The sequence below is a fragment of the Rhinolophus ferrumequinum genome, chromosome 9 (genome assembly GCF_004115265.2).
Source record: "Rhinolophus ferrumequinum isolate MPI-CBG mRhiFer1 chromosome 9, mRhiFer1_v1.p, whole genome shotgun sequence".
Taxonomy (NCBI): Eukaryota; Metazoa; Chordata; class Mammalia; order Chiroptera; family Rhinolophidae; genus Rhinolophus; species Rhinolophus ferrumequinum.
This window is the reverse complement of record NC_046292.1, coordinates 24899407-24919062: the sequence shown is the minus strand read 5'-3', so window position 1 is coordinate 24919062 and position 19656 is coordinate 24899407. Positions and strand designations below refer to the sequence as shown.

The following is a 19656-nucleotide window of genomic DNA, read 5'->3' as shown; positions in this document are numbered from 1 at the left end:
CTTATCTTTGAAAACCGGGCCAGTCCAAGGCTTATTCTCAGGGTAAGTGGGTGGGGGGTGGAAGCCAGGGAGTGAAGGGAGTGTGTTAAAATATTAACCCTTCTCCACCAATGGATGGCTCAGCAACCCTGTCAACTTACGTCTGATGGCTGGCAGGACGGCGGGTAACATTACACACGCGATATTTCCTCTTCATCTGTCCACAGTGGGTCACCTCCACCTTCAGGCCTGGGATACACACACTGTTTGTCAGGGTTGGAATAGGTGGCTCAGGTTCCCAGGCTTGGCCTCTCCCCTGAACATATCCCAGGGGGATTTCCTTTTAGGGCTAAAGAGAAAGTAATGCTGTTTCCCTTCCCTGCCTAGTTGGGTCCTCACCCTTGATCTCCTTCGTGAAGCGCACACGTTGGGAGTCCGTGAGGGGCTTGGGCTGCTCGTCTATGTTCCTGATGTCCAGCACCTCACACATGAACTCAATCACCGGCTGCGCCTTGTAGAAGGCCGTGGCTGAGACTGCGGGGACAGACAGGGTAGGGACAGCTCAGCTCAGGCTCTGTCTTCCCGAATAAGTGGAGGCACTGCTCTTTACACCCTCTTCCTTATAGGGTATTGGGATGGGGAGGGGGTCCCAGGGCTACAGGGAGTAGACTAGGAGTATGGTCGCAGAGCTGGGAGGGAGAAGGCTGGGAGTGTGGTCACTGGACTCAGGGTGCCCCTGGCTCCATCGCTCTCCCCACTCACCATCAATGTTGAGCATCATCTTCCACATGGCAGGGCGCACAGACTGGTGAAAGCCGAACCAGACCTCGCGCCCACCCCCCAGCGGGTGGTAGTAGCCCTCAGGCGGTGAGAAGAAGGAGCGGCCCACGGGGGTGTACCTGGCAGGGACAGGCAGAGAACTGGTCCCTCGGGCACAGGCCCCCACCCTGTGAGGCGTCCTGGGCACGGAGGAGCCCTGGCCTGGAAGGCAGGACACCAGGGCTTTAATTCCAGCTCTGATCCTTTCCTAGTGGTGTGACTGACCTTGTGCAAGTCTCTACCCTTTCTCTGCCCTGCAGGGACAGATGCAGTGAGGCCCAGAGATATCTAAAAGGGACAGGGCCAATGCTTTAAACCATTTAACTGTATATACACACTTGCTTGGTGTATGGTAGGGCATCAAAGAATATTTTGTTTGAAAGGCATACTGTAGGACTTTCATATGTGCTCATTCCCTTCCTCCCCCCAATAGCAGTTCTGACACCACTAGTAGCCCAGATACTAACTATACCCAGTACCTCATGGATGCCAGGTGCCTCATGGCCACATCCAGGGCTTGCACAGACTCCAGGGGAACAGGGATCTGGCCACTGACCAGAGCTTCATGTAGCATGCGCCAGCTCACAATGGCTAGCCACTTGATGGAGACCTTGAATATTCGATCCTTCCCTTCTCCAGGGATTGTCACCTCAAAGTCAACCTTCAGTAGAGAGATGGGGGGAAGGAGTGCCAATGCTTTCCCACAGTCCAACATTCTCTGCCCTGCCCAAACTGCACCCTGCCCCAAGGATCTGCTAAGAATCTGCTTCAGCTGACGGGGCTCGCAATGAAGACTTCAGAGTAAATGTGGCCCCTTCATCCCCAGCCATCTCGGCTCAGTGCTTCTGTCCCTCTCAACCACACTTACCAGAAAGTCCTTTAGGTCTAGGTCTATTTTATATCTAATCTCAACCTGTCTGGAACAGGTACAGACATACAGCAGGCTAAATAAACATCAGCACCTACCCCGCCCCACCCTAAAACACACTTTCTGAGCACAAAAGATGAAAGGGCTCTCTGGAATGCCAGTCTCCAAACAACCTTACATGAGCTCTGTCCCACCTAGACCCCTGACACAGGTCGAGCCTGATTCCCAGCCTTACCCGTTCATTGCCAATGGGCAGTGCTGTGACAGTGTAAATGTTCTTCTTTCCATCATACACGGGCTTGCGATCGCCAAAGATCTGAGGCTTGAAATGCTGGACCATGTATTCCACCACTTCCCTGTGGGGGATAGAAGCGGCCTGTGGAAGCTGAGACACTACCACTTCAAGCTTTTGGAAGTAATTCAAGGTCCAGCCAATGTCCTGTCTACTACATTCTCTCCTAGCAACTACTCTAATCTTAGCTACTCTACGGCTATTCTTCTCAAACTTCAACATTCATATGAATCACCTGGAGATCTTATTAAACTTCAGATTCTGACTCAGGAGGTCTAGAGCAAAGCCTAAAATTCTACATTTCTAACATGCTGGTCCTCAGATCACCAAGGCTCTAAAGGACTTTTAAGAGTCGGTGTGAGTGCCTTCTGAGCAGAGAGCGAGGCTGAGGAGAGAGAGAGAAGGGCTTCATCTTAGGGTCTCTCCAGAATCAGGAACAAAATTGAGGCTGTTCTAATTCCCAAGCTGATAGCAAATATGTAGATGGGGAAGAGATCTAAACTGGAATAGGAATAAACTGTGGATGAAGAACCTCATCTCTTCCATCTCTCTGAAGCCCTAAGTTCCACCCCTTCATTTCTCTCCACCGTCATCTCTTTCTGGATTTCACTTTCTGTCCTTCCCAATTAGATTTCAGTGCTGCCCAATAATCTTTTTCATGTCCCTGATCACTTCCTTTCCTCGTAGACTATGTCAAACCTTCTCCACTACCTTCTAACTCCAGAACCCATTACTATCTCCTATCAAAAAGCAATTCTATAACTCGGAAAAGAGAGTAGACTACTGTAAGTAAGGCCACTCTCAAGTTCCCAGACAACCATATTTATATATGCATGTCCCTTTTCCTCTTTCTTTCCTTTCACACTTGAAATGTCCTTCCATATGATTTTTAAACATCTGAAAAATATGTTCAACTTCACTCATTAGAGAAACACAATTTAAAATTAGACCAAAATACAAAAACAACAACAAACAGATCAATGTAACAGAATTGAAGAGTCCAGAAATAAACCCACAAATATATGAACAACTAATTTACAACAAATGAGCCAAGAATATACAATGGAGAAAGGAAAGTCTCTTCAGTAAGTGGTGTTAGGAAAACTGGACAGCCATATGCAAAAGAATGAAACTAGAAAACTAACACTGTACACAAAAATTAACTCAAAACAGATTAAAGACTTGAATAGAAGACCTGAAACAATAAAACACATAGAATAAGACATAAGTACTAAGCTTCTGGACATTGGTCTAAGTGGTGTTTTTGTGAATTTGACTCCAAAGCAAAGGAAACAAAACAAAAATAAACAAATAGGACTACATCAAACTAATAAGCTTCTACACAGCCATCAACAAAATAAAATGGCAACCAACTGAATGGGAGAAGATATTTGCAAATGATTATTCCCAATAAGGGGTCAATGTCCAAAATATATAAAATACTCATACAACTCAAAAAAACAAAACAACAACAACAAAAAAACCACCCAATTGAAAAATGGACAGAGGATCTGAATAGACATTTTTCAAAGGAAGACATACAGATGGTCAACAGGCACATGAAATGGTGTTAACCACCACTAATTATTAGGGAAATGCAAATCGAAATCATGAGATATCACCTCACACCTGTTAAAATGGCCATTATCAAAAAGACAAGAAATATAAGTCTGGCAAGGACGTAGAGAAAAGGGAATCTTCATACACTGTTGGTATGATTGTAAACTGGTATAGCAATTATGGAAAACAGTATGGAGTTTCCTCAAAAAAAAAAAAAAAAAAATGGAACTTCCATATATGATGCAGCAATTCCTCTTCTGGGTATTTATCTGAAGAATATGAAAACACTAATTCAAAAAGATATATGTACCCGTATGTTCATTGCAGCATTATTTCACGATAGCCAAGATATGGAAACAACCTAAGTGTCCACTGACAGATGAATGGATAAAGAAGATGCTGTGTGTGTGTGTGTGTGTGTGTGTGTGTGTGTGTGTGTGTACACACATACAGAGGGTGACGAAAAAAGGTATATACATTTTAAGAAAGGAAAAAACTATTAAAATGGTAAAACTCTATATATATACTGATAACAAAAGATGAATACAAGTCACATTTGACTTCTGCAATTACAAGAGGTGCTTAAAGTGGTTACCATCAGCGTCAGACACTTCTGATTACAGTGGACTACTGCTTGAGCAACACTGACCAAAGTGTTCATGTTTTTTGGCACCACTGGTATATACAATGGAATACTATTCAGCCATTAAAAATAGATAAAATACTGCCATCTGCAACAGCATGAAGGGATCTCAATAGTATTATGCTAAGTGAAATAAATCAGAAGGAAAAGGACAAAAACCGTATGATTTCACTCATATTTGGAATGTAAAAAAAAAAGTTAAAAAACAAAACCAAACAAAACTTACAGATACAGAAAACAGACTGGTGGTTACCAGAGAGAAGGGGGGTGAAATGGGTAAAGGGGGTTAAATATATGATGATGGATGGAAACTAGGCTTTTGGTGGTGAGCACACAATAGAGTATATAGACACTGAATTATAATGTTGTATACCTGAAATTTGTATAATGTTATTATTAACCAATATTACCTCAATAAAAAACCAAACCACATCCTGAGTCAGCTTAAGTGTGATATTTTTCACATGAATTAAAATTCCACAGTAAAACATGGGAAATTTTTAAAAAAGTAAATTCAAACATAACTTTTTATGTATCAAAATACCAAATATCAAAAAATACAATATACTGAATTGGTACAGATATGGGGAAGAAGCACTCTGATACCTTGCTAGTGGGAGTATAAACTGGTACAACTTACCTTAAAAACCTGGCACTATCTCAAAATTTTTAAATGTATTGTGCCAGCAAATCCACTCCTAGGAGTTTATCCCACAGATACACTCATATTTGATTGCAAAAATGTATCTATATTTAATAACATTCAAAAGTTTCATTTTTGTAGCAAAAGTTTAGCCTCAACCTAAATGTTCCTCAATAGATTCATTAAATAAATTATAATAACATCACATTCAATGGAGCTATGCAAAAGAATGAGGTGGATATGTATGTACTGATATGTATGATTTTCCAAAATATAATAAATTGTTCAGTGGGGAAAAAACAAAGTACAAAACAAAGAATCTAGGATTCCATATTCTGTGGATTGAAAAAAATGCTCTATATACACATATGCTTGCATAAGCAGAGAAAACTATCTGGAAGTGTACTCAAGAATGGTAACAATCATACTCAAGAATGGTAACTATCATACTCAAGAATGGTAACAATCATACTCAAGAATGGTAACAATCATACTCAATGGTAACAATATATGCCTCTAAGGAAAGGAACTAGGGGAGTAGAAATCAGGGTAACAGAAGACATTTTTCTTTGCTACTCTTTTTGTAATATGTTTAATTTTTTACATTGGGCACATATAGTTTTCAAATAATAAAATAAATTTTAAGAACAAATATTGCTGCTTCTCTCTAAGGCTAATCCCTCCAACTTCGTATCCTGTAAAGTCTTCCTGTCTCAGCAAGGACATCCCACTCATTCCTCCCGCCTCTGTCACATACCTTTAACCTCTTCTTCACTAGCTCCTTCTCCTGAGTTTATAAACATATCCATGTCTCATTCTTAAAAACTTTTCATTCATTCATTTCAACAAATACTTGAAATGTGCTAGGCATTGTACTTGACCCCTATAATCCTCTCTAGCCAACATATTAATATTCCCTCTTTCCCCATGTTTCACTGTTAAGTTATCCAGATAGAGCTATCTGCTCTCACTGTCCAGACCATATTACCTTCCACGTATTCCTTAACTCACTATAATTAGATTACTAGCCCAACTACTCTACTAAAACTGTTTTGACAAAAGGCACCAGCTATCTCCAATATATCAAAAATATCCAATGATATTTTTCAGCATTTACCTTATTTGGAATCTCCTCCTCAAAAAACCTTCTTGAATTTGGTAATACCACCCTCTATTAGTTTTGCCTTTACCTCTCTGGATCCTCTTTCAAGGTTCTGAGACTCAGAACAGTGAAGACTCCTGGACTTGGTGTCTTAGACGTGCATCACTTACCGGTTGACTCTGCGAGGACATTTATCCGGCTTGATATCCACCTCGTAGTGGTAAACGTCAATCTTAGGGATGTCCACCTCAAAGTAATTGGCCAGGAGCTTGATTGGTTTCCCCACTGTGCCAATGCCAGGCCTTCGAGGTGCCTGGAACACCTGCTGCAGAGGGGGCAGGTATGCGCCCGCAGCTACAAGACAAAGAGGCTGGTGAGGGTAGAGTCTGGCAATCTCCTCACAATCAGGTCAGAGAAGGTACAAGGCTTCCTAGAACAGAAGCAGGAGAGCACGAGGAAAGCCTCTTTCCTGACTACCCTACCCAGCTGAGGGCTCCCACTGGCTCATACAGGCTCATTTAAAAAAAAAAAACAAAAATGAAAAACCTCTCTCCAATTAGAAAAATTATCCTTGTTGTCTATCTTAAATTTAAATTTATTGAGTGACTATGTAATAAATTCCTATTACGTATTAAGTAAAGGGGCTAACTTTGGTTTCCAGTAACAAAAGCCTTCCTTCTACTAGATGAAGACACATACCTCCACCAGGTATCTAGCAGACCAAGAATGCCCCATTCTCTGCCAGCCAGATGCTCACTTCATTCATCACCACCCTGAACACAAAACAGCATCATCTTAACGCTCCTCTGCAATGTAGGCACGAGGAGGATCCAAAGGCCAGCTGGGGCGGGGGAGGGAGGATTAAAGTAACTGAATGGCTGAGATTAGAGAGAGAGAAAATGAGAAAAGGCTAAAAGGATCAAGTTTGGAAACTAAGGACAGAGGCTGAATGAAACAGGGAGCTGGCGAAGAAACCAAAACTGGAGGTCACAGCAGGAAAATGGTTGAACTGGGAATCAGGGAACGAGGAAAGGCTGGAGTTAGGGGCTGGGGCAAGATAGGTTAGAGCTGGGAGCTTGGGCAAGAAGCAAGGCTGAAACGGGGGAGACAATGAAGGAAAAGTTCAAAAGAAGGAAACACTAGGGAATGAAGACAGGCTGAATACACTAGGAGACTGAAGCAAGAGGAGGCTAGACTAGAGGACTTGGGAAGAAGAGACAGCCATTAGAATGTTAGTGAAGGGCGAGATACTGACTCTGGGAAGGAGAATACAAGATTCTCTCCAAGGCACACAGCTCCTTCCACACAGAGGGCCCAGACAGCAGCAAAAGGGATCAGTTTCAAGACAGAGGGGACCCGTGGGAAAGGGCTAGAGCAATGCCAGCTCCCACTATGTTCTCCTTTCTTGCCACCATCCAGATTGCTGCCCCTAGTTTTATTTTCCAGCTTGAAGGGAAAGGGAGGGAAAAGGGAAACTGCCTAAGAGAAGCCTTTGTCCAGAGCTACCATTGTCCTTGCCAGTAGAGGACCAGCTCAGGTGGGAGGAGAGATACATGAATCAGCCCCGAACCTCTCCCATCACCAGAGCTCTGCTTTCAGTCTGCCAGGCTGGGGGGATGGGGCATATCCTCAACTGGGGGGTCAGGAAGAGGTCAGAACCATTCACGGGAGGGGCACGCTTCCCAGAGCTAAGCTGCTGTCTCCTGCACCTGTCAAGCCCAGCCCCACTCTGCACACTGGGAAATACAGGCCCAGCCTGGGGGGAAAAGGCCTTCAGGACTCAGCTATACAGGGAAGCGAAGGCTTAACTACTGTCACCTGGCCACCTACCCCAAAAAGAGCTGGGCAGAAATTACATACAAGCCATAGACGCACACACAGTGTGATACGTTCCTGTCATACACATCCAAACACTCACTTAGACCTAGACAGTTTACCTTTATACATATACCCCTCACCACCCTAGACTGTGTGTTCTTCAAAAACAGGAACTATCTGCCTTGGTCATTATTGAATCTTCAGTGTCTGGCACACAGGAGGTGTGTTCAATATACAAATATTAAAGGAATGAACAAACAGATCCATACACAAACCACAAAGAAAATAAAAACAAACGAACACCTGCAAACTGCTCAGAAACTATTACAAACCCAGCACAGAACAAAAATGCACCCTGGTGATATAGCTGGTGAAAGACACCCTTCCCCTCCCCAAGTTCTTACATTCCATTCACCTCCTTAGCCTCCTAGGCTGAATAATCGCTTGGAGCCTTGGGAGAAAGACATCCCCTAGTGCTGGGGGCTGGGTTGTACTGATGGGGGAAGGGACAGACACTGTAGCCTCAAAGCCTTCTCTTCCCAGAAACAGGACTACAGACCAGACAGCCTTAGGAATCCTCCACTCCAAGGAGGCTTTGGGAAAACAAGAGAGCCCCCATGCTTCCTCATCCCAAAACTAGGGAAGGCAGGAGGAAGGGGGAAGCTCTCTCCAATTCCATCCCTCCGCAAGCCTTACAGCTGTAGAAAGTGCCCCAGCCCCCAGCTTTTAGTCTGAGAAAGGGAGACACTTCCCTTCAGACCCAGACAGGGACAGACGGCCACTTTGTGATGCAGATGAGGGCCCCAGCACAGAGGACAAAGCTTGGGCCTTGGGGGAAAGGGGCGGGGCCCTTCCTTACAGACAAAAGCAAGGAGGGAGGGGCCGTGAAAAGGACACTCCCCCTCCCCCATCCCAACCAGCCCTGAGAAGGAAAAGTAACAGAGCTGAAATGCCTGGCTCAGGGATTCTTTCCCTGCAGTTTCTGAGGCCCACAAAACTCCCAAGGAGCCAGACAGCCTATTCAAAAGACAAACTCAAGGCTAGGTTAGCTGTCAGTAAGCAAAGACTAAGAGGCCAATCTCTCCAAAAAGAATTTGTCCACACATAAGTATACGCAAATTATTAAATATTCACATACGTGCTTAACCATTTATGTCACTCTGGACTGGACTCAGTTCAGTTAATAAACATGTACTTTGTGTCAGGACCTACACATGTGCTGGTTTCACAGATAAATTAGACACTACCTGTACCTTCAGGGAGCTACCAGTCTAGTATGTGTTTGGAACACACCTGAGCACAGAAGGCACACTTGGACTTAGGCCCAGTGAAGCCAGCAACAATACCTTAGTTTTGTGTATTGTGTCCTCCAACTTCCAAGAGACTAGTCTGGGCCTAAGAAGGACGCACTTATGTGGGTACCTCTATTGATAGCTTCCAAAATGAATTTCAGTTACATCATTTGATGAAGCAAAGCCTGCCCCACGAGGCTACAGCCAACTCCAGATACCAAGCTCTAGTCCCTTCCCTAGAAGCTTATTTATTGGAAGAAACAGTTTTTTCATCACTCCAGAGCCCATTAGGAATTCATCAGAATAAAATCATTAGCAGTCTGGCATGGGTGTCAACTCCCAGCAATCTATCTGGACCTGTGACCTACTCCTACTCTAGTCCACAGGTTGTTGCAAAGTCTCCAGCCTAGAAAACCAGGAGAGTTCCTGGAATGGAGAAAGGGGCCTGAGGGAAGGAGGAAGTAGTTTTCTGAAGTCTGTTGCTCCCTGCACTCCACCTTAAGACCTATACAGCCTTTCCAAGGTTGTTTTCTCTTGGAGGAAAGTACTTACAGATCTCTGAATGGATGACTTGAATGAGTTGGTAGGAGCTAGTGCCTTGAGGGGATTAGATCTGGTATAAAAGACAAAGATTCTTCCACCAGAAATGAAATTCAAGTCCCCAAAGGAAACCCTACTCCCACCCCCAGATCAAATGGTAGGAGCTGGTGAGATACGACCTAAAGGAGTCCCAGGTCCAGAATGCTCCTCCCATCAAAGGACAGGACACAGGTGGTGCCACCATCCCACAGCCCATTCTGGAGACTCCAGTCTTCGTGGGGCAGTCCAGCCTCAGTTTCTCCTGTTTTTATCTCCTTTTCTCCTGATTGCCCATGAACAAGGAGAAAGTAAGGCTATCATCACCTGAACTCACCAGGGTGAAGGTTATAAACCCCTCCTCCCCCAAACAACTGATAGATGACAAAGGGCTAGCTTGGCAATCTTAGGTCAAATGACATGGCCCTGACAGTTTCTGGGGATTAGAGAGAGGAAAAAGATATCCAGTGGGAGATAGGAGCAATAAAAGTGTTAAGGTATAGAATGAGATTAGGCTGTCACCTCAGGAGATATTTCAATGGAAAGGTCATTATCCTTTGATTAAATGATCCCATCTCTACTCGCTATTAGACCAGGCAGACAACCTCTTCCAGGTAAACCAGGGCCTGCCTGGCCTTGGTCCCTCAGTAATCAATACCTTTCCTAAGGCCTATCTTTAGGGAGGCCCCGCCCCAAGAACACTGCCTTGTCTTTCCTTGTCCCAGTGGCAGAATAAGGCACTTTGGCAGTTTCCCTCAACTCATTCTTGGCAAATTGTGACTGAGGGTTTTGCCAAGGGTTAAGAAGCCCCAAGATGAGGAAGGGGACCATTTCCATTTGCGCTCTGCCAGCATAACCTTAGAGAGAATGCACCCCCATCGGCGCGCTCTTATTTCCAAGCCAAATCGCGCGGGGTGGGGAGTTGGGGAGATTCGGGCAGCCACGCCCCCACCACATAGGGCTGCCCCTTCCAGCTGCCACCTCCGCGCATGCTCCAGCGCCTCTGCTCCAGCTCCCCGGACTCACCGGGTGGAATCCCAGGGCTGGATCCCCACCCACCGCCCCCTGACCCTCGCCCCCGCGTCAGGCCCGGCTGGGGCGGAGCTCACAGTCCAGCTCTGGCGCCTTCTCCCAAGAGACACTAACCCAGCCCAGACCGGCTGAGCCCCCGCCCCCGGCATGCGGCAGTTCTGGGCCCATCTGTGTCGACCCCCTCCTCTCCTGGACACCTGGAGCCCGCCCCGTGCCACCTGCCGGGCCTCTCCCTAGGCCTCCAGGGACCTCCGGGAGTCCTTACGTGCGTTCAGGCCCTTCTCCCAGATTACTTCCCACCTCCAGGAGTGCATAGTGCCTCCTTTGATAAACGGCCCCGATCTCAGGGCTCCCTTCACCAGGTTTCCCCCGGAACTGCACACAGCCCCCTTCAAACTGGGCCCCCCATCCCACAAGAGCCCCTCTCCTCACTCAAGAAACCTTCCCTGACTCGGATTTACTGCTCTGCACGCGGGAGTCCCTTGGTCCTTTGGAGCACGCACCGTCCCCCCTTCCCGGGGGCCCTTACCTGCTCCCGAGGGTCCCGCTTCCATCCCATATACCCGTGCGGAGGTCAGGCGGCCGGGAGACTGTGGAGTCCAGCGTGAGGGGCCTAGGTACCCTGCACTCTAGCTGCTCGGGCTCCCGGGCCGGGCTCGGCTCCCCCCCGAAGCCCGGCCGCTCGCGCCGCCACCCCCACAGCCTCCGTTGCCGCCGCCGCCGCGGAGCCTGCAGCAGCTCCCCCTGCGAGCGCCCGGCCAGCTGCCAGTGCGCAGGCGCGACCGCCAGGCCCAGGGGGCGGACGGGAACGAGTCAAGCGGGGCGCTCCGACGGCAACAAAGGCCAATGGAGAGGGGCGGGGGCACCCGGGACCGAGGCAGCGGCCCCTGGCGGTCACCCGTCGCCATGCAGCCCGGCCGGAGGGCTTGGGTAGAGGCGCAGCGGAACCGCGCAGTGGCGTAAGTGGCGCAGGGCGGGGGGACACCCCCCGCAGCAGCCTCCGGCCCTGTCTTTCACCCAAACAGCTCCCTCCCAGCCTACACAGAGCCTCCCCGCTTTGCACAGAGCCACGCGCACATTACAGGAACCCTACTTCATTCCAAGGCCCGCTTCACATTCTCCGTGCAACCCATCACCCCGCGGCTCTGCCTACCACCTCGCCTCCCCATTTCTTTCATCCTTCACCCCTTGGCTGCAAAGCTACTGCCTCCCTGAAGCCTTTTTCCGTCCCTAGTCACTGAATTCACTGATGCCATCCTCATTTCCAGGCCGAGTGCTGGGCACAGAGACCACAGATAATGAAAGAGACCTGCTTACTACCCTGGACGATGTCACAGTTTCAACTTGACTGCAGCTACAGAGTTCTGTCTGTGGGACCTGGCAAGCACCGGTCTCCACTTTCTCATCTACAGCTCACGCCTGAACTCAATCTGCGTGTCCTCGCCACTTCACTTAAAAGACTTTTTGTGTCAAAATTCAAAGGATAATTTTCAATTCTTATTTCTCTGCAACATCTGACACTGTGTCTCTCCTTCTTTTTTGAGCCCTCTACTTGGCTTCAGTATTTTCTGAGATTTCCTATTATTGCTTACCTCCTTTTCGGTCTTAATCAAGAGCCCCCTTTTGCTTTTGCCCCCCTAAATAACAGTGTTCCCCATGGTTTCAAACCCAGCTCTCTTCTCATTCCACTCTCCACTTTCCCCTTGAAGGTCTCACCCATTCTTACGGCTCAACTATCCTTCCAAATCTCTATTTCCAGCCAAGTCTCAGACTCATATTTCCAAGTGTCTGCTGGACAGCTCCACCTGGATATCCTACCAGTACTTCAAATTTAGAGTCCAAAACCAAACTCTTTATCTTTACCCCACAAACATGCTTGTCCTATGCTTCTTGTCTCTGCAAATGGCACCTTCATCCCAGAAATGAAGTTTCTCTCCCTTGCTTCTTCCCCCTATTCAGCTTTTCACCAAGTCCTGACATGTTTACCTCCTAAACTACTCTTACATGATCCCCTGCCATTCTGATGGTTCCTTGTGATAGTACAGACCCTTATTACACCTTGCCAAAAGTATCACACCACTTCCTCGCTAGTCTCACAGGTTCTGGGAAGAGTCCTCCCATTCGGTCTGCTGCAGTTGATACTTGGTAAGAAACCCAGTTCAAACATCACTTTCCCTTATATTTATTCATATGTATTCATCCATATGTATTTTTTTATGCCTACTTTACACTAGATGCTGCGCTGAGGGCAAGGAACTTAAGAGACAGATCTCACACACCCAGTCCCTACCCATAGAGAGATTAATTTCTGACACTCATCATAGTATGCCTTGCTTCTCTCTAACAGAGGTTCTCAAACAGCAGGCATTAGAATAACCTGGAGAACCTGTTACAACACTGATTGCAGAGCCCCAGTTCCAGAGCTTGTGATTCAGTAGGTCTTGGGTGGGACCCAAGAACGTGCATTTCTAATAAGTTTCCAGGTGAGGCTGAAGCTGCCAATCTGGGTACCACACTTTGAGAACCACTGCTGTACAGGATAAAGTTAAAAACAAAGACTCTTGAGCCAAACTGTTTGGGTTTCAATCCAGGTGCTACCATTCACAAGCTGTGTAACACTAGGAAAATAACTTATCTGTGTCTCAGTTTCCTTCTCCCTCATTTCCTTCCACCTCATTGGGCTGTTGTTAATACATATAAAGACCTCAGAACAGTGCATAGAAGAATGCAGGCAAAGTGTCAGCTGCTATCATACTGTACCATGTTTCCCTGAAAATAAGACCTAGCCAGACAATCAGCTCTAATGCATCTTTTGGAGCAACAATTAATATAAGACCGGTATTATATTATATTATACCTGGTATATTTATATTATATTATATTATATTATATTATATTATATTATATTATACCCGTTCTTATATTCTAGTAAAATAAGACAGGGTCTTACATTAATTTTTGCTCCAAAAGACGCATTAGAGCTGATTGTCCGGCTAGGTCGTATTTTCGGGGAAACACAGTAATTATTGGCTGCTTCTTGCACTATAGTCTAAGTTCTTTAACAACAGGGACCACATCAGATGCATTTCTGTCACCCTTTAGTGGCTGGCACAAGCTGTGCCTAGAATGATCAGTAAATCTGGATTGATTTGAATCAAATAGATGGCATCAAAACATCCCCAGAAATAGCCAAGACCTTTACCTTGGTATAACTAAGCTGGAAGCTCAGCATTCCATGAGAGTTTGAATCCCCTGTTCTAAATACCAAGCCTCACACTCAACTTTGTGGAAAGCCGTTGGTCACTATTCTGACCCAGGTCCAAAGTGGCTAGCAGAGTCAAGCCGGGCCCTGGGCTCTCCGGGTCTCTCTGCAGTGTCTCCATCATCAGGGATTTTACTCTTGGCTAGGCAAAGTGGTAGAATATAAGGGAAATCCAGATAGCATTTTGCTGTTTTATGCTGAGAAATTCTTCCAGTAACTGTTGATAGCTTTTCTTCCAGAAAGCTATTGGTTGCCTCTGTTTCCAGTTCCATTCTTGCATCTCAGTCCATAGCTAACTCACACCCTAGGGCATCTGCTGAGTGGGCCAGAGCCCAGGTCCTTCCACTTTTATACCTTCTCTATACCCAGAGTTTCCTGGTCCCAAAACAACAAGTATGGCCTGAAGAAAAATCTGCATCTCAATCTATATTTTCCTTTCCTTAATATTTAAAAAACAGCCTGGGAACAATAAAATCAAGGTGGTATAATAGACATAAAACAAAATGTATACCCTACTATCAGGAAATGAATCACCAACAGCTCTTGCATGCACCACCTCTTTCTATCTATAACAAAATACATCTTTTAATGTATTTCAGAAGATAATTTTAAAAATCAGAAATCATGAACAATGGAATTAATAAATGTCAGCTAGTACTTTGTAAAGACTTGTGAAATTGGTAGACATTTTTAAATCACTTTTTTAAATTGAAGTATAATTGACACAATAAACTGCACTTATATAGTGTACAATGTAATTAATTCTACCATATGTATCAACTTATGAAACATCACCACAATTGAGACATTGAACATATTTATCACTCCTAAATTTTAAAACTCATCACAGAGATTTAATTTAAATTACATATATATTTTTACTTTAAAAAATGCAAAGCAAGGACTCAAAAGCAAGAGTTGAGCAACAATTAAGGAAGACGCTGAGAAAGTTATCAAAAATAACCAAAGAACACCAGGCTCAGGAGTTTCACTGTTTAATATTTCCAAACATTCTTGAAAGAGTTAATCCTGTTCCACGTTATTTGAATGGTTTTAGAACATGGGGAAAAGGGGAATTTTCCTAATTTGTTCAGAATAGCAGATAAAGATCCTCATCTCTTATCAGATGATGATATTATAAAAAGAATTCTCAGGAATGTGGATGCAAACATCACAAGTCAAATGTTAGCATATAGAATTCTATAACAGATTAATTAAAATTATGATAATAATAATAAATGAAGACATAGATATGACTGTGCCACATCACCTGGGGCCCAAAAGAGTTAGCAGAACCTGCAATTCAGTCAAAAATGAGATTTCCTAAGACTAACAAATAAATAAGATCAGACATTAAAAAAAAAAAAGCGATAGAGACACAGAGAGGATAAGTAACTTGCCCAAGATCAAGATAACACAGCTTGCAACTAGCAGAGGCAGAACTTGAATCCAGGCTCGATGGCTTCAGTATCAACATTCTTAACCACAACACTATATGACATTATTATTAAAAGAATAGCATATCAACACAAGGGTAATTCAGGGATGGTTCAAAAATTAAAAAATCTTAATATAATATACAATATATGTGATTAATCAAAAATAAACAATTATCATAGATAAAAATATTTGATACATTTTAATATCCAGTCTTAAAATAATTAAAATCACTCATACTTACCATGATGATAGAATATCTATTCTTAGCTAATGAAGAAGCAGTACTCTCCCTTTAAAAACAGTAATAAATGAGGTCACTCTTCACTACTAATATTATTTTAATACCAGTTTGGACATTCTAGCCAGAAGAGAGAGCCAGAGAGAGAGAGAGAGAGAGAGAGAGAGAGAGAGAGAGAGAAGTAAATTTAAGTATGTAAGAAAATATCTCTATTGTAGTTGATACAATTATATAATAAGAAAGTATACAGTCTTATTAAAATTAGTAATACTAAGTAAGTGGAAAGATTCAAGAAAATAAGCAATAATCTGTAGCATTCTGATGGTACCAGTATTAACTAATTATAAACTGTAAAGATAAAATATCCAATTCAAAATACTTAGAAAAAAACTTCATAAGATGTTTGTGATGTGTGAGAAAAATCTGTAAGAATCAATAAGATGACATACAAAAAAGGCTGAATTAAGTAGAGAGAGAGGCCAAGTTCCTAGATGGAAAAACCAAATAATATAATGTCTGTTGGACGCTTGCTACTCCAGCTCCAAGTTCTGAGGACTAGTATCAGATATTCCCACCCACCCCTACGTATTTTTTTCCAGAAATACAAAAACAAAGATGGCAGAGCCAGTCTCTACCCCTAAGAAGAGATAAACATAAATCAGTGTTACCCAATAGAAATATCATGTGAGATACACATGTAATTTTAGATTTTCTAGCAGCCACATTATAAAAAGTAAAAAGGAAACAGATGAAATTAATTTTAATAATGTTTTACTTAACACCAAACTATTACCATTTCAACATGTCATCAATATAAAAATTTATTATTTTACATTTTTTTTTAATACAGTCTTTGAAATCTAGTGTGTATTTTACACTCATAGCACATCTCAATTCAGACTGGCCACATTTCAAGTGCTTAATACACGTGGCTAGTGGCTATTGGACAGTACAGATGATCATTTCAGGGCAATTTTGAGTATAATGACAGAGGCAAGCATGGGTGCCATGGGAACTAAAAGGAGGTATTCGTATGTGTAACCCAGTCTGGGATAATCAGGGTAGGTTTCCTAGAAGAGACACCTTCTTAAACAGGCCTGGTAGGATGAGCAGGAATTAGCCAGGCAAAGGATGGTAGAAAGGCATACTAAACAGCATCAGCAAAGAACATGAAGGTAAGAAACAGCACATATGCCAGGAACTATCAGTAGTGATATTCTAGCATAAAGAAGAAAGCAAGCAACAGTGAGAAGAGGATAGAGCAGTACATCATGTCCAAATCTGCCCACTCTCTCCCCAGCCCAAACCAGGGCAGGGGCAGCAGGGGGAGGGATAGGAGGAGCTGTCCCTGGTTCTGACACCCAAGGCAGATTCACAGTGTAGTTTCACCCAGGCTAGAACTCAACTGACCCAGATCAAGCCTATTTCCCTGGGTCTTCTATAGCACACATGGAGACCCCAAAACCCTAAACGTGGCCTGCAGAACAGGAGAGCCTTTTGAACAGGCTCCTTAGTGGGTTGGAGAGTCTTAGGAACATCCAAGTCTAGGAACAGAACTCTAGGATATTGAAGTTTAGGGTCAGATATAGCCAGGAAAGGCATTCTCTTTGAAAGAAAAGTAGATGTAAACCTACTATACCAAATTGACCCCAAAAATAGTAGTTAACCTGTGGGGTCTTATCTTGACTCCTTAGAGAATGTAAACTAACAACTCAACTTTCAACCCAGAATTAACTCCTATTATCATCTTTCACCTCCGTTAATCCATAATGGGGTTCAATGGGAAAATATTTACAATAAAGATGCCTCAGTATATCAATAGGCCAAGGGGAAAAAAGTCTTCACAAGTAGGACTACACAATTATTATTCATTCTTAAGAAAGTCAATACAAAATAATAATTCTATACCCATTAATTTAAAAACTATTACACACTCAATGATCAAGATATTATGATGGAACTGTACATTGGCATTTTGTATCAGTATGATCCTTTGGGAAGCAGTTTAGCAATATTTGTCAACAGCCATAATGATGTTTCTGCTGTTTCACTTCCACCCAGTTACATACTGAAACACTTGGAGTCAGACAAATCTGGGCCAAATCTCAGCTCTACCACTTGTGAATGTGTAACCTTGAACAAGCCATAGTACCATTATGAATTGTAATTTCCTCATCTGTAAAAATGTCATAGAGTTGTGGGAAGATTAAATTAATGAATAAATAGCAAAGGACAAACACAGCACTTAGCACTTTCAGGTGCTGAATAGCTGACGATTCCCATGGTCCTCTGCTCCTGGGACACGTCCTTGTTTTCTTTCTACATCATCTCAATCATTCTCATGGCTTCACTTTCCTTCAATCTTTTAAAAGAAGTAAATAAAAATAGAAAATGAAGAGGATAGGAAATTAGTCCCACCCTTCAAAGGGCAGATACTTATAGCCCTCTCCCTTATTAGGTTGGGCTCCAAGAGCCACCTGCTAATAGGTTTCTGGATTGAGCAAGTAGGAAGTTGGTGGTGCCACATCCCAAGACTGAAAACACTAGAGAAGGAGAAGGTTTGGCAAGAAAGATAATGAGTGTGTTTTTTGACAGATTGAGCTTGGGGAGCCTGCAAGATATATCCTAGTATTGTTGTCTCTTACATGGTTGAATATATGGTGTGGAACCCAGAAAAGACATCTCATTTAATGATCCATATTTGAGAATTAAAAATATACAGATAGTAATTGAAGCCATGGGCATCGATGAGAACTCTCAAAAAGGGTGTGTTGCATGAAGAGAGACTAGAGCTAAGACAAAACCCTTAAAAAACACTACTTAACTCATGACCTCATATTGAAATGAACATAATAAAGGTAATAAAATCTTGTGAATTCTACCTCCCAATATCTTTCAATCCTCTCTCCGTTTCTGTACCCTTACTGCCATTATTTCAAGTCCAGGTCACCACAACTCTTGCTTGGATAAGTGCAACAGCCTCCTAAATCCATTCTCTAATTGCATTCAGGGTGATCTTTCCAAAATACAAATATATATTCATTCATTCAACAAAAACTTAGTAAATGCCTACCAGTTAGTGAACAAAGCAGACATGTATATTCCTTGCCCTCATGAAGATTACAGTGACACAGACAATAAACAAGTAAAAAAAAAAATCTATATCTATATCTGTATCTATATCTATATCTATACATACATACTGGGGGAGCCAAAAAAATGTACACATTTTAAGAGATGTTATCTATATACTACTTTTCAAAGTTAAATTGAATTACAGTAGCAATGTATAGTATGACATTCGCTCAAAAGATGGCATTAATCAAATGAATGCTAGTGTCATTCATTGTTTATTACAATACGGTTTTTTCCTTTCTTAAAATGTATATACATTTTTTGGCACCCTCTGTACATATTTCAATATAAGTACCTTGAAAGAAATCTTCCTCTTTTTTTTTAAGGAGGGCACAGCTCACAGTGGCCCATTCAGGGGCTGAAACAGCAACCTTGGTGTTATTAGCTCCACGCTCTAACCAGCTGAGTAACTGGCCATCCTCAACATAAGTACTTTGAAGGAAAAGAATAGGTTGCTGTTTAAGACAGAATAAGAGAATAATTGGAGATGGTGACTATATCAGTGGTCAAGAAAGATGGAGCTATCTAACAGGTCAGAACTAAAATACTGGTCATCAGCATGTAAGGTGGGAGGTAGGGTGATCAGAGTTAAGTGTTCTAAAGGTCACTGTACTGTTTAGGACAAGGATAAAGGTATTAATTTACTTTAAATTTTGGTAAGCACACACAGTAAAACTTCACAAAAGCTATTAAATGAACAGAAATAGAATATAAAATAATAGAAATAGAATTTTCAAACCTTTGGCTAAATGCCACTAGAATGATGAAAGAATTTGAGTCAGTAGTTAAAAAATCTTACCACAAAGGAAAAGATACCAAATGGTTTTACAGGTGAGTTCTGCCAAACATTCAAGGAATAACAGATCATTTCAATTTTATACAAACTGTTCCAGAGAAGAGAAGATGGAATATTCCCCACGTCGGTATAATCTTGATACCAAAACCAACAAGGACTGT

The 19656-nt window shown here is 43.2% G+C and overlaps 1 protein-coding gene across 2 annotated transcripts in view; it reads right to left on the bottom strand.

Moving 5' to 3' along the window:
- AGO1 (argonaute RISC component 1) overlaps nt 1-11394 on the bottom strand; it is a 35832-nt gene extending 24438 nt beyond the window's left edge. For both annotated transcript variants that reach the window (XM_033113201.1, XM_033113200.1), the window contains exons 1-7: nt 11154-11394; nt 6077-6260; nt 1902-2022; nt 1278-1459; nt 742-878; nt 379-513; nt 141-228 (exon numbers count right to left, since the gene is read on the bottom strand). In XM_033113201.1, the coding sequence (XP_032969092.1) occupies nt 141-228; nt 379-513; nt 742-878; nt 1278-1459; nt 1902-2022; nt 6077-6260; nt 11154-11178 (872 nt within the window). In that variant the 5' untranslated portion in view covers nt 11179-11394. The remainder of the gene's footprint in view (nt 1-140; nt 229-378; nt 514-741; nt 879-1277; nt 1460-1901; nt 2023-6076; nt 6261-11153) is intronic.
- Between the last annotated feature and the right edge of the window lie 8262 nt (nt 11395-19656).